The sequence below is a fragment of the Cetorhinus maximus genome, chromosome 6 (assembly GCF_964194155.1).
Source record: "Cetorhinus maximus chromosome 6, sCetMax3.hap1.1, whole genome shotgun sequence".
NCBI classification, from domain to species: Eukaryota; Metazoa; Chordata; class Chondrichthyes; order Lamniformes; family Cetorhinidae; genus Cetorhinus; species Cetorhinus maximus.
Genome location: NC_135884.1, coordinates 155,077,041 through 155,100,634, shown reverse-complemented (window position 1 = coordinate 155,100,634; position 23,594 = coordinate 155,077,041). Strand labels below are relative to the sequence as shown.

The 23,594-nt window shown below is 49.3% G+C and overlaps 1 protein-coding gene across 1 annotated transcript; it reads left to right on the top strand.

The window, feature by feature from the left end:
• The first annotated feature begins 1,372 nt into the window (after positions 1 to 1,372).
• Positions 1,373 to 23,594, top strand: kctd15b (potassium channel tetramerization domain containing 15b). The gene is made up of 4 exons (XM_078544692.1): positions 1,373 to 1,551; positions 7,149 to 7,293; positions 11,924 to 12,229; positions 22,528 to 23,594. Exons 1-4 carry the CDS (start codon positions 1,388 to 1,390, stop codon positions 22,684 to 22,686), a joined length of 774 nt encoding a protein of 257 aa, XP_078400818.1. The 5' UTR covers positions 1,373 to 1,387; the 3' UTR covers positions 22,687 to 23,594.

Here is a 23,594-nt window from a genome sequence, read left to right as displayed (position 1 = left end):
CGATGGGCTGGGACTGTGAGCGGCTGCATCCAGAAAGACTCTGTCTGTCTCTCCAGCCACTCCAGCCCAAGCAGCAGTCCATGCTGCAGTGGGGACAGAGGCACTGACCGGACTGTGCTCTCAGCTGTGAGGAGCTGACTGGAGCTGCGAGGCTGCAGTAGATTCTATTGAAGTGGTCACATACTTCAAGGAGTTAGCTCCAGTGATGCAGCTATAAACATGAGCTGTAGACTCTCGAGTCACACCAGGCAGTGCCACACATCCTGGGAGGCCGACCTCAGAGCCTACATGCGGGATTTCTAATTGGAGTGCCGATTGATACTGTGTTGTTTTCCGTGCTCTGTTGTCTTGCTGTGTGGTCAAGCTTCTCTAACAAGCAGGCAGGCCAATACTGGGACAGAAAATCATGTCAGGTGCAGCAAACAATGAGGATGGGAAATAGCATGTTGGTTCTTATTGCAAAGGGTTTGGGGTAGAAGAATAAAGGATTCCTGCTACAGTTGTACAGGTTTTGGTGAGGCCACATCTGGAATACTGTGTGCAGTTTTGGTCTCCACATTAAAGAAAGGATATACTGACATTGGAGACAGTACAGCGATGATTCACTAGATTGGTCCCTGGGAACACCACCACCTGGAAGTTCCCCTCCAAGTCACTCCCCATCCTGACTTGGAAATATATCGCTGTTCCTTCACTGTCGCTGGGTCAAAATCCTGGAACTCCCTCCCTAACAGCACTGTGGGTGTACCTACACCACATGGACTGCAGCGGTTCAAGAAGGCAGCTCACCACCACCTTCTCAAGGGCAACTAGGGATGGGCAATAAATGCTGGCCCGGCCAGCGAAGCCCACATCCCGTGAATGAATAAAAAAAGAAAAAAAATGAGAGGCTGTCCTACGGTGAGAGGCTGAGTGAATTGGGTCTGTTTTTTCTGGAGTTTAGAAGAATGAGAGGTGATCTCTTTGAAATATACAAGATTCTGAAGGGTTTTGACAGGGTTGACGCTGAGAGATTGTTTCCGCTGGTCGGGGAATCTAAAACACGGGGGCACGGTCTCAGGATAAGGGGCCGATTATTTAGGACTGAGATGAGGAGAAATTACTTCACTCAAATGGTTGTGAATCTTTGGAATTCTCTACCCCAGAGGGTTGTGGATGCTCCATGGTTGAATATGTTTAAGGCCGGGATGGACAGAGTTTTGGTCTCTCAGGGAATTAAGGGCTATGGGGAGTGGGCAGGAAAATGGAGTTGGAGCCCAGGATCAGCCATGATGGGATTGACTGGCGGCGCGAGCTCGATGGGCTGAAATGACTCCTCCTATTTCTGACCTTCTTATGTCATTGTAAATTTGATTCTGCCTGTGTTTTGTTGCAGGAAGGTAGAACGATGTCCCGTCTCTCGCTGACCCGCTCCCCTGTGTCTCCTGTGGCATCTCAAGGCATTCCACTGCCTGCGCAGCTTACCAAGTCCAATGCTCCTGTTCACATTGATGTGGGAGGGCACATGTACACCAGCAGTCTAGCGACCTTAACCAAATACACAGACTCCAGGTAACAGCATTACTGTATTCGCATGACACGCTACACTGACGGTCAGCAGAGTCAAAGCTTAGAATCCGGCCGTACATCTCTGGGCCTTTATTTCAAATCAACTTTCGCTAATAGGATGATACCCCCATCTTGCTGTCTCACTACAAACCTCACTCAGGTTGGGAAATGAAGATGGGTGACTGGCATAGTATAGAGCACAACTGTGAGAGTGGAATTTGGCAATTGTGAAATGCATTAAAAAAACCAGCTTCCACTCTGCCTGTCCTGGGAGTGTTTGATGGGGTGTAGAGGGAGCTTTACTCTGTATCTAACCCCGTGCTGTACCTGTCCTGGGAGTGTTTGATGGGGACAGTGTAGAGGGAGCTTTACTCTGTATCTAACCCCGTGCTGTACCTGTCCTGGGAGTGTTTGATGGGGACAGTGTAGAGGGAGCTTTACTCTGTATCTAACCCCGTGCTGTACCTGTCCTGGGAGTGTTTGATGGGGACAGTGTAGAGGGAGCTTTACTCTGTATCTAACCCCGTGCTGTACCTGTCCTGGGAGTGTTTGATGGGGACAGTGTAGAGGGAGCTTTACTCTGTATCTAACCCCGTGCTGTACTTGCCCTGGGAGTGTTTGATGGGGACAGTGTAGAGGGAGCTTTACTCTGTATCTAACCCCGTGCTGTACCTGTCCTGGGAGTGTTTGATGGGGACAGTGTAGAGGGAGCTTTACTCTGTATCTAACCCCGTGCTGTACCTGTCCTGGGAGTGTTTGATGGGGACAGTGTAGAGGGAGCTTTACTCTGTATCTAACCCCGTGCTGTACCTGCCCTGGGAGTGTTTGATGGGGACAGTGTAGAGGGAGCTTTACTCTGTATCTAACCCTGTGCTGTACCTGTCCTGGGAGTGTTTGATGGGGACAGTGTAGAGGGAGCTTTACTCTGTATCTAACCCCGTGCTGTACCTGTCCTGGGAGTGTTTGATGGGGACAGTGTAGAGGGAGCTTTGCTCTGTATCTAACCCCGTGCTGTACCTGCCCTGGGAGTGTTTGATGGGGACAGTGTAGAGGGAGCTTTACTCTGTATCTAACCCCATGCTGTACCTGTCCTGGGAGTGTTTGATGGGGACAGTGTAGAGGGAGCTTTACTCTGTATCTAACCCCGTGCTGTACCTGCCCTGGGAGTGTTTGATGGGGACAGTGTAGAGGGAGCACTATGGGTATGGGCTTGGCTGAACTTCCCTCCATCTCTCACGGGGTGGGGGATCACTTCACAAACCCCACCCACTAATCTCTGAACCTATGGCTGTTCTTCAGATGTTACTCTGGACAATGTGCCTCCAAAATGTCATCTCTGACCTTTAGCCCCATGACAGGCTGTGTTTATTTCCCAAGCCTGGAGGTATTGGGTGTGACAGAAAGACAAAGCAAGCGTATAAAACCCTTGGCATCCAAGGGGCTGATTATTGATTGCGGAAAGTATTTAGCATCGATTTCTCAGACTCCTTGTATCTCTGGAGAAATGTTCCTTTGCTCAGCTTCTATTGCCTGTAAATACCAGCCCCTGGTGTGAAGAGGCAGCAAGGCCATTAACCCCTACTGGGCTCATGGCTACACTTTAAACAAAATATTGGCCTTCAGCAGAGACCCTGCATGATGTGGTTGTCATGGAAACAGCCCTACCCCCTAGCCAAGCTGTTCCAGTTCAGCTACAACACGGGCACCTAGCTCACAATGTGGGGCATTGCCCAGGTAAGTCCTGTCCACAAAGGACAGGACAGATTCAACCCGGCCAGTTACTGCCCTGTCAGTCTGCAGTTTGTTGTAACAATGCCATCGAGCGGCACCTACTCAGCAATGACCGATTCACCGATGCTCAGCCTGGGTTTTGCCATCACCACTAAGCTCCAGACTTTATTATAAACTAGGTCCAAACATCAGCAAAAGAGCGGAATTCCAAAGGTGAGGTGAGAGTGACTGCCCTTCACATCAATGTAACAGAATGAGAAGATCTCCGGCACAGAAGGAGTCCATTTGGCCTGTCACGTGTGTGTTGGTTCTCTAAAGGAGCAGTTTACCAAGCGGAACTCCCCAACCTTCTCCCCATAGCCCTGCACGTTCTTCCTAATATTTGACTGCGTGTGGCATCAAGGAGCCCTAGCAAAACTGAAGTCAATGGAAATCGGGAAGAAAGCTCTCCACTAGTTGGAGTCATACCTAGTACAAAGGGAGGTAGAATCATTACAACACAGAAGGGGGCCATTCGAGCCTCTGCTCTCTGTAGAGCAATTCGGTCAGTCCCATTCCCCCGCTGTATCCTTATAGCCCTGTAATTTTATTTCATTCAAGTGCCCATCCAATTTCCTTTTGAAATCATTGATCGTTTCTGCTTCCACCCCCCTCGTGGGCAGTGAGTTCCAGGTCACTCACTGTGTAAAAAAGTTCTTCCTCACATCCCCTCTGTTTCTCTTGTCCAAAACCTTAAATCTGTGTCCCCCTAGTCCTTCTACCATCAGCCAATGGGAACAGTTTTTCTTTGTCTACCTTATCCAAACTTGTCATCATCTTGTCCACCTCCATCAAATCTCCCCTCAATCTCCTTTGCTCCAAGGAGAACAACCCCAGCTTCTCCAACCTAACCTTGTAGTTAAAATCCCTCATCCCTGGAACCATCCTGGTAAATCTCCTCTGCCCCCTCTCAACGACCCTCACATCTTTCCTAAAGCGTGGTGACTAGAACTGGATGAAATACTCTAGTGGTGGCCTAACCAGAGCTTTCTAAAGGTTCAGCATAACTTCCTTGTTTTTGTGCTCAATGCCTCTATTTATGAAGCCCAAGATCCCAAATGCTCTGCTGACCACTCTCTCAATATATACTGTCACCTTCAAAGATCGATGCATATGCACCCCCAGGTCCCTGCACACTCTTTAGACTGTGCTATTAAGTCTATATTGCCTCTCCCCGTCCCTTCTGCCAAAATGCACCACCTCATACTTCTCTGTTAAATTCTGTCTTCCACTTGTCTGCCCATTCTGTCTGGGTCCTATTGCAGTCTATTGACACTGACCCTCTTATCCCAGGAGCCTCACTTTTGTTAACCAGCCTTTTATATGGGACTTCGTCAACTGCTTTCTTAAAATCCAATATAGACAACATCCACTGCATTCCCTTCATCAATCTTCTTTGTTACTTCACCAAATAATGCGATCATGTGGGTCAAGCATGATCTGTCTTTTATAAATCCAGGCTGATTCTCCTTAATTAACCCAAACCTCTCCCAATGCCTGTTGATTTTTTTCCCCCCTGATAATTGTTTCTAAAACCTACCCATCACTGATGCTATACTGAGTGGTCTGTAGTTACTAGGAAAGTCCTTACACACTTTCTTGAACAAGGGTGTAACATTTGCTGCTCTCCAATTCTCTGGCACTTGCCCCGTATCTAGGGAAGATTGGAAGACTATGGAAAGTCCTCCTGCTATCTTCACCCTCAGTTCCGTTAGCAACCTGGGATGTAAGCCATCAGAACCATGTGACTTATCCACTCTGAGTACGGCCAGCCTTTCCAGTATATCCTGCTTCTCAATGTTCATCCCATCCATTACCTCCACCACCTCCACTTCTACAATATTTTGTCACCATCCTCTTAATAAACCCCAATACTAAGTATTAAGTATTGTAGCCTTACACTGCACCTCTAAGCATTTATCACCCTCTCTAATAGGACCCACTACATCTCCTGCTACCCTCTTACTATTTAGATGCCAGTAGAAGATTTATGGGTTCTCTTTTAAGTTGCCATTTTATTCTCAAGTCTTATTTTCCTCTTCACTTCCCCTCTCAATGTATTTATTTGTCCTGGTTCTCACTTGAAGAATTCACCAGACATTCATCATATACCTTTATTGTTTCATTATATTCTCTAGCTTCCTCATCCTCCAACCGAATCTGATTTTGGTTCCCTTGTTGAAATGTACCTTTCCTGTACCTGAATTATCTCCTCCTTAAAGATACCCATTCTTTCATTACAGCTTTTCCTGTCAGTCTCTGGTTCCATTTTACCCTGGCTAGATCCCTTCTCAGCCCACTGAAGTTAGCTCTCTTCCAATTCAGAAGTTTTCCTTGTCCCTTCTTCTCTGTTACTAATCTAAACCTTATGATACAATGATCAGTCTTCTCCAAGTGTCCCCCCCAAGACACTTGGTCCACTTGCTCCACCTCATTCCCCAGCACCAGATCCAGCAATGCCTCCTTCCTCATTGGACCAAGAACATACTGGTCAAGGAAGTTCTCCTGAACACATTTCAGAAATTCCTCACCCTTGCCCTTTACCCTAACATTATCCCAATTGATATTTGGGTTATTAAAGTCCCCCAGTTTCACCACTCTCTAGTTTTTGCACATCTCTGTGATCACCCTGATGATTTGCTCCTCTGTGTCACTCTCACTATTTGGAGAGTAATGGAATACCCCCAGTCATGTGATCATAGCCTTTTTCTAACCAAATGGATTCTATCTTTTTCCCTCTCAAGGGAATCCTCCTTTCCAATGCCAGAATGCCTTTGCTAATCAGGGCTTCCAGTCCACCTCTCTTTTCCATCCCTATCTTTTCTGAACATTTGGTGTCCTTGAATATTAAACACCCAATCCTCACCATTTTTAAACCTGATTTCCATTATTCCCACATGGCTACTTGTGCTTATAAATCACTAAGCTCACTCAGAACACTTTATGCATTTATGTACATGCATTCTAAACCTCTCTTTGCATTCCTTGTGGTCCTTCTTGGAGTGCACTCCTATCTAATGTGGTACTGGTTCCTTCTGTATTCTCACTCCTATTCACCTTATTCCTCTTCTCTAGTTCTATTTGCTGGGGTCCATCCACCTGCCAATTTAGTTTAAACCCTCCCCAATGGCACAAGTGAATCTCGCCACGAGGACTTTGGTCCCAGCTCTGTTGAGGAGTAACATGTCCCTTTTGGATAGGTGCCTCCAGCCCCAAGAACCTGAAGCCCTCTCTCCTGCACCAGATGGTTGTGGTTGTTGGAGGTCAGTCATCTCAGCTCCAGGACATCACTGCAGGAGTTCCTCAGGGTAGTGTCTTAGGCCCAACCATCTTCAGCTGCTTCATCAATGACCTTGCCTCCATCATAAGGTCAGAAGTGGGGATGTTCGCTGATGTTTGCACAATGTTCAGCATCATTCGCGACTCCTCAGATACTGAAGCAGTCCGTGTCCATATGCAGCAAGTCCTGGACAGTATCCAGGCTTGGGCTGGTAAGTGGTAAGTAACATTCACACCACACAAATGCCAGGCAATGACCATCTTCAAGACCACCTGCCCTTGACATTCAATGGCATTATCATTGCTGAATCCCCCACTATCAACATCCTAGGAGTCACCATTGATCAGAAAATTAACTGGATCAATCATTTAAATACTGCAGCTACAAGAGTAGGTCATTTGTTAAACTCTGGTCATTCCAAACATGAGCCCTTAATAGTTGTCCGTAGCTTTTGAAGTTTCATGTAACCAATGCAGTACATGGTTATATATGTTAAACTATTACTATGGCAGCTCTACCTGGTATATCTGTATTTACATTCTATTCTCAGGATAGGGCGTCTTTTCAATGGGACAGAGCCCATTGTCCTGGACAGTTTAAAGCAGCACTACTTCATCGACCGAGACGGAGAGATTTTCCGCTACATCCTGAGTTTCCTCAGGACGTCAAAGCTCCTGCTCCCAGAGGATTTCAAGGTGAATGTTTCTTTTTTTATTCGTTCACGGGATGTGAGTGTCGCTGGCTGGGCCAGCATTTATTGCCCATCCCTAGTTGTCCTTGAGAAGGTGGTGGTGAGCTGCCTTCTTGAACCGCTGCAGTCCATGTGGTGTAGGTACACCCACAGTGCTGTTAGGGAGGGAGTTCCAGGATTTTGACCCAGTGACAGTGAAGGAACGGCGATATATTTCCAAGTCAGGATGGTGAGTGGCTTGGAGGGGAAATTCCAGGTGGTGGTGTTCCTACGTATGTGCAAGGATATCTGAATTAATTTTCCTTTCTTACTTATTTTCTCGTTGTCGGCAACTGGTGATTAGCTCAAAGTTTCTGCCTCACGTTGGGCTGTGTGATTCCACAGAATGAGAACGGAAAATAACTTGTGGCTTTTTAGTGTTGATCGAGCGTCTACAACGCTTGGTCACAGAGGGAGGTTTCCAGGAGGCTAGTTCAATTGAATTTCTTCTCCAACCTGTTCTGCCATTAAATTAAATCTTGACCAATCTGTACCTTAACCCCATTTACCATCCTTGGTTACGTTACCCTTAATATTCTTGCCTAACAAAAATCTATTAATCTCAGACTTTGCGTTGACCCTCAGCCCCAGCAGCTTTTTGTGGGGAGAGAGTTCCAGATTCTCACTCCCCTTTGTGTCAAGAAATGCTTCCTGACATCACCCCTGAACGGGTTAGCTCTAACTTTAAGGTTATGCCCCCATGTTTTGGACTCCCCCCCCCTCCCCTCCACCCCACCGCCCCACATGTCCAACCACGAGAGGAAATAGTTTCTCTGTCTAGCTATCTTTTCAAATCCTTCAGTCACCTTAAACTCTATTCAATCGCCCCTTAATCTTCTAAAGCCGAGGGAATCCAACACTATTCTGTGAAATCTGTCCTCATCATTTTACCCTTTTAGTCTCTACATCATTCTGATGGAACAGCTAGAGTTAGATATTTTTGGGAGTGTCAAGGGATGTGGAGCAAAGACTGGGTAAATGGAATTGAAGTACACGTCACCATGATCTCATTGGTAGGAATGGATGAAATAAGGTGAAAGATCTCGTGTGGAGCATGAACACCAGCGTGAGGCCGGATGGCTGGTTTCTGTTCTGTGCTGTGGAATAATGGAGCAGGCTCAAGGAGCCGAATGGCCCAATCCCCCTCCCCCTGTTCGAATGGCCCATTCCTCCTCCCCCTATCCGAATGGCCCATTCCTCCCCCTATCGGAATGGCCCACTCCTCCTCCCCCTATCCGAATGGCCCACTCCTCCTCCCCCTGTCCGAATGACCCACTCCTCCTCCCCCTGTCCGAATGACCCACTCCTCCTCCCCCTGTCCGAATGACCCACTCCTCCCCCTGTCCGAATGACCCACTCCTCCCCCTGTCCGAATGGCCCATTCCTCCTCCCCCTGTCCGAATGACCCACTCCTCCTCCCCCTGTCCGAATGGCACACTCCTCCCCTGTCCGAATGACCCACTCCTCCCCCTGTCCGAATGACCCACTCCTCCCCCTGTCCGAATGACCCACTCCTCCCCCTGTCCGAATGACCCACTCCTCCCCCTGTCCGAATGGCCCACTCCTCCCCCTGTCCGAAAGGCCCACTCCTCCCCCTGTCCGAATGGCCCACTCCTCCTCCCCCTATCCGAATGACCCACTCCTCCTCCCCCTATCCGAATGGCCCACTCCTCCCCCTGTCCGAATGACCCACTCCTCCCCATGTCCGAATGGCCCACTCCTCCCCATGTCCGAATGGCCCACTCCTCCCCATGTCCGAATGGCCCACTCCTCCTCCCCCTATCCAAATGGCCCACTCCTCCCCCCGTCCGAATGACCCACTCCTCCTCCCCCTGTCCAAATGGCCCACTCCTCCTCCCCCTGTCCGAATGGCCCACTCCTCCTCCCCCTGTCCGAATGGCCCACTCCTCCTCCTGTCCGAATGGCCCACTCCTCCCCCCCCCGTCCGAATGACCCACTCCTCCCCACCCTGTCCGAATGGCCCACTCCTCCCCCCGCTGTCCGAATGACCCACTCCTCCTCCCCCTGTCCGAATGACCCACTCCTCCTCCCCCTGTCCGAATGACCCACTCCTCCCCCCTCTGTCCGAATGACCCACTCCTCCTCCCCCTGTCCGAATGACCCACTCCTCCTCCCCCTGTCCGAATGACCCACTCCTCCCCCTGTCCGAATGACCCACTCCTCCCTCTGTCCGAATGACCCACTCCTCCCCCCGCTGTCCGAATGACCCACTCCTCCTCCCCCTGTCCGAATGACCCACTCCTCCTCCCCCTGTCCGAATGACCCACTCCTCCTCCCCCTGTCCGAATGACCCACTCCTCCTCCCCCTGTCCGAATGACCCACTCCTCCTCCCCCTGTCCGAATGACCCACTCCTCCCCCCCCTGTCCGAATGGCCCACTCCTCCCCCTGTCCGAATGACCCACTCCTCCCCCCCCTGTCCGAATGACCCACTCCTCCTCCCCCTGTCCGAATGACCCACTCCTCCCCCTATCCGAATGACCCACTCCTCCTCCCCCTGTCCGAATGACCCACTCCTCCTCCCCCTGTCCGAATGACCCACTCCTCCCCCTGTCCGAATGACCCACTCCTCCCCCTGTCCGAATGACCCACTCCTCCCCCCGCTGTCCGAATGACCCACTCCTCCTCCCCCTGTCCGAATGACCCACTCCTCCCCCCGCTGTCCGAATGACCCACTCCTCCTCCCCCGTCCGAATGACCCACTCCTCCTCCCCCTGTCCGAATGACCCACTCCTCCTCCCCCTGTCCGAATGACCCACTCCTCCTCCCCCTGTCCGAATGACCAACTCCTCCTCCCCCTGTCCGAATGACCCACTCCTCCCCCCCCTGTCCGAATGACCCACTCCTCCTCCCCCTGTCCGAATGACCCACTCCTCCTCCCCCTGTCCGAATGACCCACTCCTCCCCCTGTCCGAATGACCCACTCCTCCCCCTGTCCGAATGACCCACTCCTCCCCCCGCTGTCCGAATGACCCACTCCTCCTCCCCCTGTCCGAATGACCCACTCCTCCTCCCCCTGTCCGAATGACCCACTCCTCCTCCCCCTGTCCGAATGACCCACTCCTCCTCCCCCTGTCCGAATGACCCACTCCTCCTCCCCCTGTCCGAATGACCCACTCCTCCTCCCCCTGTCCGAATGACCCACTCCTCCCCCCCCTGTCCGAATGGCCCACTCCTCCCCCTGTCCGAATGACCCACTCCTCCCCCCCCTGTCCGAATGACCCACTCCTCCTCCCCCTGTCCGAATGACCCACTCCTCCCCCTATCCGAATGACCCACTCCTCCTCCCCCTGTCCGAATGACCCACTCCTCCTCCCCCTGTCCGAATGACCCACTCCTCCCCCTGTCCGAATGACCCACTCCTCCCCCTGTCCGAATGACCCACTCCTCCCCCCGCTGTCCGAATGACCCACTCCTCCTCCCCCTGTCCGAATGACCCACTCCTCCTCCCCCTGTCCGAATGACCCACTCCTCCTCCCCCTGTCCGAATGACCCACTCCTCCTCCCCCTGTCTGAATGACCCACTCCTCCCCCCCTGTCCGAATGGCCCACTCCTCCCCCTGTCCGAATGACCCACTCCTCCTCCCCCTGTCCGAATGACCCACTCCTCCTCCCCCTGTCCGAATGACCCACTCTTCCCCTGTCCGAATGACCCACTCCTCCCCCTGTCCGAATGACCCACTCCTCCCCCTGTCCGAATAACCCACTCCTCCTCCCCCTGTCCGAATGACCCACTCCTCCCCCCCCGTCCGAATGGCCCACTCCTCCCCCTGTCCGAATGACCCACTCCTCCTCCCCCTGTCCGAATGACCCACTCCTCCTCCCCCTGTCCGAATGGCCCACTCCTCCCCCTGTCCGAATGACCCACTCCTCCCCCTGTCCGAATGACCCACTCCTCCTCCCCCTGTCCGAATGACCCACTCCTCCCCTGTCCGAATGACCCACTCCTCCTCCCCCTGTCCGAATGGCCCACTCCTCCCCCTGTCCGAATGACCCACTCCTCCTCCCCCTGTCCGAATGACCCACTCCTCCTCCCCCTGTCCGAATGACCCACTCCTCCCCCTGTCCGAATGACCCACTCCTCCCCCTGTCCGAATGACCCACTCCTCCCCCCGCTGTCCGAATGACCCACTCCTCCTCCCCCTGTCCGAATGACCCACTCCTCCTCCCCCTGTCCGAATGACCCACTCCTCCTCCCCCTGTCCGAATGACCCACTCCTCCTCCCCCTGTCCGAATGACCCACTCCTCCCCCTGTCCGAATGACCCACTCCTCCTCCCCCTGTCCGAATGGCCCACTCCTCCCCCTGTCCGAATGACCCACTCCTCCTCCCCCTGTCCGAATGACCCACTCCTCCCCTGTCCGAATGACCCACTCCTCCCCCTGTCCGAATGACCCACTCCTCCCCCTGTCCGAATGACCCACTCCTCCTCCCCCTGTCCGAATGACCCACTCCTCCTCCCCCTGTCCGAATGGCCCACTCCTCCCCCTGTCCGAATGACCCACTCCTCCCCCTACCTGAGCAGGAAACTTGGGAACAGAAGTAAAGGTGTGAAATTAAATGCCTCTTTTGCAGGATTTTGGCCTGTTATATGAAGAAGCAAAGTATTACCAGTTACAACCCATGGTGAGGGAACTGGAGAGGTGGAAACAGGAAAAGGAACATCGAAAGTCCTCGCAGCCCTGTGAGTGTCTGGTGCTGAGGGTAACCCCTGACCTGGGAGAGCGCATCAGTCTGAGTGGAGAGAAGTCACTGATAGAGGATATTTTCCCCGAGACCGGGGACGTCATGTGCAACTCTGTAAACGCCGGATGGAACCAGGACCCCACGCATGTCATACGATTTCCGATCAATGGATACTGCCGGCTCAACTCAGTCCAGGTAAGGGCCGGTCTTGGTCTTGGTCTTGGTCTCGGCTCTGGGCTGTCAAGTTTCCTATTTGGTAACTATTCTAAACTGCACCAACACTGGGGGTTTGGTGGCTCCTGTCTCTGTTCCCTTGCAACCTGCCAAACCTCAGTGTGTGTATGTGATGAATGGGTTTTGAAAGAGCAGTTGGAAGACTGACAGCTCAGAGCCACAAACAATAATTTAAGTGGGGGATAACGATGAAGGATTTTAGAATGGCTTTGCGCAGCAGGCCAGTCAGAGATACACACAGCAGGGCACTGTGACATCAGAGTGTCACAGATACACACAGGCATAAGGGCACTGTGACATCAGTGCTTGAGATACTTTTACACACAAAATAGACTCTCCTGCAAAGTCCCATGGAATAAATGGGACAATGGCAGCATGGAGATAAAGTTAGCTGTGTGACAGGAAACTGAGAATAGCAGTGAACGAAATAAAAACAGAAAATGCTGGAAAGGTTTCTGCTCTGTTTCCTTCCAACATTTTTTGCCTGACCTGCTAAACATGTCCAGCATTTTTTCTATTCAATGACAGGATGTGGGCTTCACCGGCTGGGCCAATACTTATTGCCCATCCCTAATTGCCCTTGAGGCGGTGGTGATGGGCCTTGCTTTGGAACCGCTGCAGTCCCTGTGGTGTAGGTACACCCACCGTGCTGTTAGGGAAGGAGTTCCAGGATTTTGACCCAGTGACAGTGAAGGAACGACGATATATTTCCAAGTCAGGATGGTGAGTGGCTTGGAGGGGAACTTCTAGGTGGTGGTGTTCCCATCTATCTGCTGCCCTTGTCCTTCTAGATGAGTCATGGGTTTGGAAGGCACTGCCTAAGGAGACTTGGTGAGTTACTGCAGTGCATCTTGTAGATGGTACACACTGCTGCTACTGTGCATCAGCGGTGGAGGGAGTGAATGTTTGTAGATGTGGTGCCAATCAAGCGGGCTGTTTTGTCCTGGATGGTGTCGAGCTTGTTGAGTGTTGTTGGAGCTACACTCATCCAGGCAAGTGGGGAGTATTCCATCACACTCCTGACTTATGCCTTGTGGACAGTGGACAGGCTTTGGGGAGTCAGGAGGTGAGTTACTCGCTGCAGGATTCCTAGTCTCTGACCTGCTATTGTAGCCCCAGTATTTATATGGCTAGTCCAGTTCAGTTTCTGGTCAATCATAACCCCCAGAATGTTGATAGTGGGGGATTCAGTGATGGCAATGCTATTGAATGTCAACGATGATGGGTGATGGTTAGATTCTCTCTTGTTGGAGATGGTCATTGCCTGACACTTGTGTGGCACGAATATTACTTGCCACTTGTCAGCCCAAGCCTGGATATTGTCCAGGTTTTGCTGCATGTGGACATGGACTGCTTCAGGATCTGAGTGAGTGGTGCTGAACATTGTGCAATCATCAGCGAACATCCCCACTTCTGACCTTATGATGGAAGGAAGGTCATTGCTGAAGCAGCTGAAGATGGTTGGGCTGAGGACACTACCCTGAGGAACTCCTGCAGTGATGTCCTGGAGCTGAGATGACTGACCCCCAACAACCACAATCATCTTTCTTTGTGCTAGGTATGACTCCAACCAGCTGAGAGTCTTCCCCCTGATTCCCATTGCCCTCCAGTTTTACTAGGGCTCCTTGATGCCACACTCGGTCAAATGTTGCCTTGATGTCAAGGGCAGTCACTCTTACCTCACCTCGGGAGTTCAGCTCTTTTGTCCATGTTTGAACCAAGGCTGTAATGAGGTCAGGAGCTGAGTGGCCCTGGCGGAACCCAAACTGAGCGTCAGTGAGCAGGTTATTGCTAAGCAAGTGCCGCTTGATAGCACTGTTGATGACCCCTTCCATTACTTTACTGATGATGGAGAGTAGACTAATGGGGCGGTAATTGGCCGGGTTGGATTTGTCCTGCTTTTTGTGTACAGAACATTCCTGGGCAATTTTCCACATAGCCGGGTAGATGCCAGTTTTGTAGCTGTACTGGGACAACTTGGCTAGGGGCGCGGCAAGTTCTGGAGCACAAGTCTTCAGTACTATTGCCAGAATATTGTCAGGGTCCATAGCCTTTGCAGTATCCAATGCCTTCAGCCATTTCTTGATATCACATGGAGTGAATCGAATTGGCTGAAGACTGGCATCTGTGATGCTGGGGACCTCCGGAGGAGGCCAAGATGGATCATCCACTCGGCACTTCTGGCTGAAGATTGTAGCAAATGCTTCAGCCTTATCTTTTGCACTGATGTGCTGGGCTCCTCCATCATTGAGGATGGGGATATTTGTGGAGCTCCTTCTCCAGCAAGCTGTTTAATTGTCCACCACCATTCATGACTGGATGTGGCAGGAGTGCAGAGCTTAGGTCTGATTCATTGGGTGTGGGATCGCTTAGCCCTGTCTATCACTTGCTGCTTATGCTGTTTGGCACGCAAGTAGTCCTGTGTTATAGCTTCACCAGATTGACACCTCATTTTTAGGTATGTCTGGTGCTGCTCCTGGCATGTGCCCCTGCACTCTTCATTGAAGCAGAGTTGATCCCCTGGCTTGATGGTAATGGTAGAGTGGGAGATTTGCCAGGTCATGAGGTTAAAGATTGTGGTTGAGTACAATTCTGCTGCTGATGGATGCCCAGACTTGAGTTGCTAGTTCTGTGATAGATCCACACAACACAATGAAGGGTATCCTCAATGTGAAAGTGGGACTTTGTCTCCACAAGGACTGTGCGGTGGTCACTCCTACTACTGTTATAGATGGGGATGAGGTCAAGGTTTTTCCCTCTTGTTGGTTCCCTCATTTCCTCAGGGTAGTGTCCTAGACCCAACCATCTCGAGCTGCTTCATCAATAACTTTCCTTCCATCATAAGGTCAGAAGTGGGGATGTTCACTGATGATTGCACAATGTTCAGTACCATTCACGACTCCTCAGATATTGAAACAGTCCATGTCCAAATGCAGCAAGACCTGGACAATATCCAGGTTGGGCTGAAAAATGGTAAGTAACATTCACACCACACAAGTGCCAGGCAATGACCATCTCCAACAAGAGAGAATTCAATCATCGCCCCTTAATGTTCAATGGCATTACCATCACTGAATCTCCCACTATCAACATCCTGTGGGTTACCATTGACCAGAACCTGAACTGGACTGGCCATATAAATACTGTGGCTACAGGAGCAGGTCAGAGGCCGGGAATCATGTGACGAGTAACTCACCTCCTGACTCCCCAAAGCCTGTCCATCATCTACGAGGCATAAGTCAGGAGTGTGATGGAATACTCCCCACTTGCCTGGATGAGTGCAGCTCCCACAACACTCAAGAAGCTCAACACCATCCAGGACAAAGCAGCCGCTTGATTGGCACCACATCCACAAACGTTCACTCCCTCCACCACCAACGTACAGTAGCAGCAGTGTGTACCATCTACAAGATGTGCTGCAGGAATTCACCAAGGCTTCTTTGGCAGCACCTTCCAAACCCACGACCACTACCACCTAGAAGGACAAGGGCAGCAGATAAATGGGAACACCACCACCTAGAAGTTCCCTTCCAAGTCACTCACCATCCTGACTTGGAAATATATCACCGTTCCATCACTGTCACTGGGTCAAAATCCTGGAACTCCCTCCCTAACAGCACTGTGGGTGTACCTACACCACATGGACTGCAGCGTTTCAAGAAGGCAGCTCACCACCACCTTCTCAAGGGTAACTAGGGATGGACAATAAATGCTGTCCCAGCCAGTGAAACCCACATCCCGTGAATGAATTAAAAATAAAACCTGCCGCAGACCCAGTCTAGCAGCTACGTCCTTTAGGACTCAGCCAACTCGGTCAGTAGTGGCGCTACTGAGCCACCCTTGGTGATGGTTATTGAAGTTCCCCACCCAGACTACATTCTGTGCCCTTGCCTCCCTCAGTGCTTCCTCCGAGTGGTGTTCAACATGGAGGAGCACTGATTTATCAGCTGAGGGGGTGGATGGTAGGTGATAATCAGCAGGAGGTCTCCTTGCCCATGTTTGACCTGATGCCATGAGCCTTCATGGGGTCCGGAGATATTGTTGAGGACTCCCAGAGCAAATCTCTCCTGACTGTATGCATCTTGGATGGTGATGGTGATGCCTGGGACATTATCTGTAAGGTATGCTTCCGTGAGGATGACTATGTCAGGCTGTTGCTTGACTAGTCTGTGAGACAGCTCTCCCAATTTTGGCACTAGCCCCCAGATGTTAGTAAGGAGGATTTTGCAGGGTTGACAGGGCTGAGTTTGCCATTGTCGATTCCGGTGCCTTGGTCAATGCCGGGTAGTCTGTCTGGTGTCATTCCTTTTTTGTGATTTTGTAGCGGTTTGAAACAACTGAGTGGCTTCCTAGGCCATTTGAGAGTCAACCACATTGCTGTGGGTCTGGAGTCACATGTAGGCCAGACCAGGTAAGGACAGCAGATTTCCTTCCCTAAAGGACATTAGTGAACCAGATGGGTTTTTAATGACAATTGACAATGGTTTTATGATCACTATTACCAAAACTAGCTTTATATTCTGGATTTATTAACTGAATTTTAATTCCACCAGCCTCTGTCGTAGGGTTCAAACCCATGTCTCGGGAACATTAGCTGAGGCCTCTGGATTACTAGTCTGGTGACATTACCACCACGTCACCGCCTCCCCAGATTTCGGATTTCCAACATCCGCAGTATTTTGCTTGTGTAGTTGTGGTGAGCAGTTGTTTTTTCAGACTGGAGGAAGTTATGTAGTCCCGTTCCCACAAGGTAGGGACTAGGACCACAGCTTTTCTTGATATATTAATGACCTAGGCTTGGGTGTACAGGGCATCAATTCAAAAGTTGCACCTTGCCCAAAGCTTGGAAATACAGTGAGCTGTGAGGAGGATAGTGACAGATTCAAGAGGACTTAGGCTGGTGGAATGGGAAAACTAGCGGCAGATGAAGTTTAATGCAGAGAAGTGTGAATTGATACCACAAATCATGGTGTATAAGTTGATCTGGTATATAAGATGATCCAATTTTCCAGCCCCAAAAATCATGTTTTTTGCATATACCTGCTGTGTAAGTTGACCCCCACCCCTCTGCTTTTCGGCCATGACATGCTATAGTCACATTAGTAGTCAGTCTCAATTTTTCACCCCACAAATGCATGTTTTACTTACCAATACTTTATAACCGGGCACAAGGGATCAAAGAGGTGACATGGGCTGCATTGTGAAGATGCACGGGAATTTAAAACGTGTCCACTCTTTGCATTGGACGCTGATGACATTTCAAAATGGTGACCACCCCACCCACACCGGTGGTTCACTTCTATACTTGGTGTATAAGTTGACCCTGTTTTTGGAGGGATTTTTCAAGGCTTCAATGGTTGACTTATATGGCAACACCTACGGTACGTTTTGGTAGGAAGAACCAGTAGAGGCAATATAAGGGTACAATCCTAAAGTGGGTGCAGGAGCAGAGGCGAGTTATATGTGCAGAGATTATTGAAGGTGGCAGAACAGGTTGAGAGCACAATTTACTTTTTAAGAATGAGTCCAGGGATGTGGAGCTTTAGTCACGTGGATAGATTGAAGAAGCTGGGACTGTTCTCTTTAAAGAGAAAAGAAAGCTGTGAGGAGATTTGATAGAGGTGTTCCTTAGGGGTCTGGACAGAGTAGATTGGAAGAAGCTGTTCCCATTGGCGGAAGCATTGAGGATCAGAGGACAAAAATTTAAGGGAATTGGCAAAAGATGTAAGAACGACATGGGGAAAAAGTTTTCTCCCACAGCGAGTGGTTAGGATCTGTAATTCACTGCCTGAAAGTGTGGTGGAGGCAGATTAATTCCAGGCTTTCAAAAGAGAAGTGGACAAACACTTGAGAGAGAATGGGACTAGCTAAACCGCTCTTGGAGAGCCGGTGCTAGCCTGATGGGCCGAATGGCCCCGTTCTATGGTTCTGTAGGGACCGAGGTTCTGTGACAGCCATGGCTTTGCGAAGGAAGTTCTGCGTGAGCTGTCCGCAAGCTGAGTTTTCCACTTTGCAATTTTGTGTCTGAGGTCAGTGCACTCCCCTTTTTAAAAACTGTGGCTCTTGTATTTCATGAGAAAATTCAACATTCCTGCAATCTCAATTACCCAAGGAGGCGCAACGCAACAGCACTAATGTCTGCTCCCTCCACAAAGCATCCTCCCCTCCCCCCATCCTTGGACACAGACATCCATGAGGAACTGTGAACTTCTCCAGACGTTTCCATCAATGAAACCTTTGCCACATCACAGGTAAAGCTGGCAATTCTACCAGGTGTGGCTCTCGCTCTGCTGTGAGAGGGACGGTTGCATTTATTTTTCTGGCTGCATTTGAAGTTGTTCGATTGGTGGGTCTATATTGATTCCATCTGTTCCATCTTTGAACCATGCACCAAATGTTAAGCAGATGTCGGGCTGCTCTGAGAGGAAACAGGAGTTTGCCAAACTAAATACCACTTAATGGTGCCCTCCAGCTGATCAGTGCACACAGATCCCTTGATGTGAATGTATATAATGTGCAACTACCATCGTGGAAATCCAAAACTGTATGAATCAGGAGACCCTTCATTATCAAGTTACTGATCAGTGGTGAGGATTTACCCTCTCAATACTCATTTCCCTCTTCATTTTCTCTTCTCCAGATAATACAGCCTTGGTTTGAAGTCTCTCATACTAACTCCACGTTCCCAGCCTTGGTACCAACTCAGTGAATCTTCATGGCACCTTTTTCATGGCTCCGATGCCCTTTCTAAAATGGGGCAACACTGTACAGTGTAATTGGTCTCCTCCTTGCTTATCTATATGGTGCCACCTACAAAATGCAGACCTTCCTTTAACTTCACAGGTTTCTTACCGCATGTCTGCTTTTAAAGATCTGTCTCTTCTGTAAACACAGGAGCAAACTAAGAAAAAGTTCCTGCTTTTTGCAGTTTAACATGGTATATTTTGTGTCCCTGGGGTTGGTCAGACACTGGCTTTTCATTACTCTGACCCTCGGCAGGCTGATGGGGTCTGACCTGCGGACTGTACACATGCAAAGTGGGCAATGCCAACCTAATCCTTGTGGGCATGGGGTACAATCAAAACCACTTCTAAGCTGTTATTAAATGGTATTAAATTGGCAATCTCATTCCAGGGGCTGGATGGTATGAGAAATACCAATATGTCCGTTCCCAATGCAATATAGGGCGTTGGGAACGGAAATTAAATATTGAGTAATGTAGAGGGAGCTTTACTCTGTATCTAACCCCGTGCTGTACCTGCCCTGGGAGTGTTTGATGGGGACAGTGTAGAGGGAGCTTTACTCTGTATCTAACCCCGTGCTGTACCTGCCCTGGGAGTGTTTGATGGGGACAGTGTAGAGGGAGCTTTACTCTGTATCTAACCCCGTGCTGTACCTGTCCTGGGAGTGTTTGATGGGGACAGTGTACAGGGAGCTTTACTCTGTATCTAACCCCGTGCTGTACCTGTCCTGGGAGAGTTTGATGGGGACAGTGTAGAGGGAGCTTTACTCTGTATCTAACCCCGTGCTGTACCTGTCCTGGGAGTGTTTGGTGGGGACAGTGTAGAGGGAGCTTTACTCTGTATCTAACCCCGTGCTGTACCTGTCCTGGGAGTGTTTGATGGGGACAGTGTAGAGGGAGCTTTACTCTGTATCTAACCCCGTGCTGTACCTGTCCTGGGAGTGTTTGATGGGGGCGGTGTAGAGGGAGCTTTACTCTGTATCTAACCCCGTGCTGTACCTGTCCTGGGAGTGTTTGGTGGGGACAGTGTAGAGGGAGATTTACTTTCTATCTAATCCAAGCTGTACCATGTAGTAGAAACAAACAAAACAAAGAGCAGGAAGAGAGCAGATGGTCCAGTGAGTTTGTCCTATACTGTCATGGGGTAACTTCTGCTCCTTCTTCCTCCCAACACATCCCTAGTCCATCCTGTTACCCAACTCCTTGGGAGAGGCAAAACAGGAGCAGGAAAAATCATCAGCCAATTTTGGAAAATGCTGGGAATTTCATTTCCAACTCCTGAAAATGATCAAACAAGTTCAGGGAAATTGCTGTGACTGGGCGACCTCTCACTAGGTACCAATCTTCTTCATGAAATTCCACAATCAGGGATTTCTCCTGCTCCCTTCTGAATGCTGCAGGGCCCCCGCAACTTGTTCCAGAGGTTGACCGACTTCTAACCTCATTCTATATGCAAATAACTTGTCTTCTGTAACCTACCTCACTCGAATAGCCTCTGCACAGGGGGAAAAAAAAAATCACATCTTTTCATTAAAGACCCCAATCAAATCTCCCTGAAGTCCACACTTTTCTGGAGTAAAAATTCCCAACTCTAATCCTGTTAGGATCATGTTAAAGTTTGTTTCATTCCAGGGTTTCTCCTCTGAACCTGTTCCTAGCCCTCTATATAACTCACCACACGAGGAGATCAGGACTCAACACAGTGCTACTATTAATGTTCCTTTTCTTGCAATTCTCACAAAGACGCTGAATCATTTAGATCAAAAGTCAGTCATTGGTAGCATTACATCCATGGATAATAATTTGGAGGCTTTGTTGTGTTAGTGAATTCTGTCTGTTGCATGTATCTATTCCCATTGCTGCTTGCTGCCTTTCTGTAATATCTCTCTGTGTTTGGTGCCTTTAATCGGGGCCTCAGGTGTCAGGGAAATGAAGTTTCGGAAGCTGGATGGAGGTTACCTGGGGTCACACAGCCTCTTAACAAGTCTCTTCAGACAGGTTTGGTTTCTGAAGAGAAGAATATGTGGTCCCAGTGACTTCTAGCTCTCCATGTCTGCCCCAACAACACAGTAACCGAGTGTCAGAGGCTTTTTTTTTCACTGCTTTTGACTTTAATTGCTCATAATGATTTTCTTTTTCACTTTTAACACATTTTATTCCAGGCCCTATATAATTTTGTTCTGTTCAAGGCTGCAGCTTGAGATCTGACTGTAAAGCAGCCTGTATCAGCCCTTTGTACTTGTTCTATTTACATTCTATTCCTTGGCCTCCCCACAGACCATAGAGTGTTACAGCAGAGTAGGAGGCCATTAGGGTCTATCGTGCCTGTGCTGAAAGAATTATCCAGTTACTCCCATACCCCTGCTCTTTCCCCATAGTCCTGCAAATTTTCCTCTACAAGTATTTATCCAATTCTCTTTTGAAAATGACTATGAATTTGCTTCCGCCCCCCTTTCAGGCAGAATGTTCCAGATCACAACTCTTGCTGCCCTCCCCCCACCGATTGCTGATTAGCTTCAATCTGTGTCCCTCGGTTACCAACCCCCTGCTGCTGGAAACAGTTTCTCCTTATTTACTTTATCAAAACCCCTTAGGATTTTGTAGGCATCTACCGAATCCCCCTTTAACCTACTCCAGTCTCTCCACCTAACTAAAGGTCACTCATCCTGGTCTCATTTCATCCATGTAGCCCAAGCCCAAACGGTGTAAGGTGCAAAGTCCCTGAGAATATTGGTGATCCAGTTGGGTTTTTAGGACAATCCAATGTCTTCATAGTCATTCCTTCTATTGCCAACCCACAAATGACCAGATTTATTCAAGTTTGCAATTTACAATGGTGGAATTCGAACTCCTGTCCGCTGATTACTCGTGCACCACAATGACTAGCGCAGGTCACATTGGTTAAGTTACTGGACTAGTGATCCTGAGAACGCAGGTTGAGATGGCAGTTGGAGAATTTTAATTCATTTTTTTTCTTTTTAACTCGAAGAATGTGAAGGATTTAGACGGGTTGCGGAAGAGACATTTATCAGAATGACACCGGGGTGAGGGTCTTTGACTTTGTGGGGAAACTGGAATCCTTCTCCTGAGAGCGACGAAGGTTAAAAGGAGATTTAAGAAAGATGTTAAAAGCTGGGGGCTTTTGATCGAGTAGATAGGGAGGAACACTGTTAACTGGAAAGAAAACAGGTGACCAGAGTAAATGGAACTGGCGAAAGGGGCCAGAGGGGGATGAGAATTTTCTTATGGGGAAAGTTGTTGTGATCTGCAATGTGCTGCTTGAAAGGGGGGCGGAATCCGATTCAATAGTAACTTTCAAAAAGGAATCGGATAAATACTTGGCAAGGGAAGAATTTGCAGGGTTATTGTGAAAGAATAGAGAAGTGAGGCTGATTGGTATTTTTTTCCTAATTGTTCAGCTCTTTCAAAAAGCTGGCACAGGTGGATGGGCCGAATAGCCTCCTCCTGTGTTCCCAGTCTTTTGTGCGATGACTGATTTACTGATTGTTCTCCGCAGGTTCTTGAGCGATTGCTACACAAGGGATTTCGAGTGGTGGCGTCCTGTGGGGGCGGTGTAGATTCCTCTCAGTTCAGTGAATACGTGCTGTATCGTCAGGAGAAACGTTTACAGCTCACACCGACAACAATCAGAATAAAACAGGAGCCCCTGGATTAGCGCAAGCTGAGTCCTTCAGCCACTCCCTTTTGAGCTTTTTTTGTGTTTTTTTTTTCTCTCCCTCCACCACCCCCCCCCACCCTCCCCTCGTCTCCCCACCTGAATTTAGTTGCTGGACTCGAGGATGAGCGTCTGTCATAGAGACAGATCTCTTGACGAGGATATTTATCGATGGGTTGGATTAGCTGCAATCCCATCTAACGTTTTGTGTATGGAATCCTAACACCTCCAGCTGTCACTTCAGATCCCGTCGAAGCTGACGACACAGTGAGCGGGAAGAGAAGCCGATGTTATTAAAGGGGCCACCGGTGGACTTTGGGCGCATCCACGGAAACTTCATCTTAATGCAAATTGGTGAGAGAGAGAGAGAGGATTGTGCTGCGATAATCCCTAAACCAACACCACAAATTGACTTCTACACCTTTAGGTTCTACCATGAAACGTATTCTGCCTCGTCCTGTCCTTCAGCTGAGGATTAAAGGGCACTTAACCCCAAAGCCTCAAACATCCAGCGCACATACCCCCAATACCCCCCAAATATAATCAGTGCTGGGGTACTGGTTTGTTTCAGTGATGAGTTCTTGTGATATTTTGTGACACTTCACAATGACTTTGTGTGCAGAAGCTCATTGGTCACCTGGCACAGTGATTATCATAATTAATCATAAAGTGCTTAATTTCTCCCCTCCTCCACTTTGAGGAACCTCTGTTCTCCTCCCTACCTCCTCCTGTGTAAAGAATCTCCTGTCCCCTCCTCAGTTATTGCCCCGCCCATCACTAAACTCACACTGAGGGCAGAAAACCAGATCCAGGAGACAGCAGCTAACATTGAAGTAACGGTTTATTAAACATTGAGGAGAAAACAGTTGAATTTTTTTTATTATAAATAAAATAATATGTTTACCTGC

Bases quoted from the DNA above. Each gene is read 5' to 3' on its own strand.
- kctd15b (XM_078544692.1), top strand. From the start codon at position 1,388: ATGTCCCGTCTCTCGCTGACCCGCTCCCCTGTGTCTCCTGTGGCATCT. The intron at 7,294-11,923 runs GTGAATGTTTCT...CCTCTTTTGCAG, and splicing joins TGCTCCCAGAGGATTTCAAG to GATTTTGGCCTGTTATATGA. The intron at 12,230-22,527 runs GTAAGGGCCGGT...TGTTCTCCGCAG, and splicing joins GCCGGCTCAACTCAGTCCAG to GTTCTTGAGCGATTGCTACA.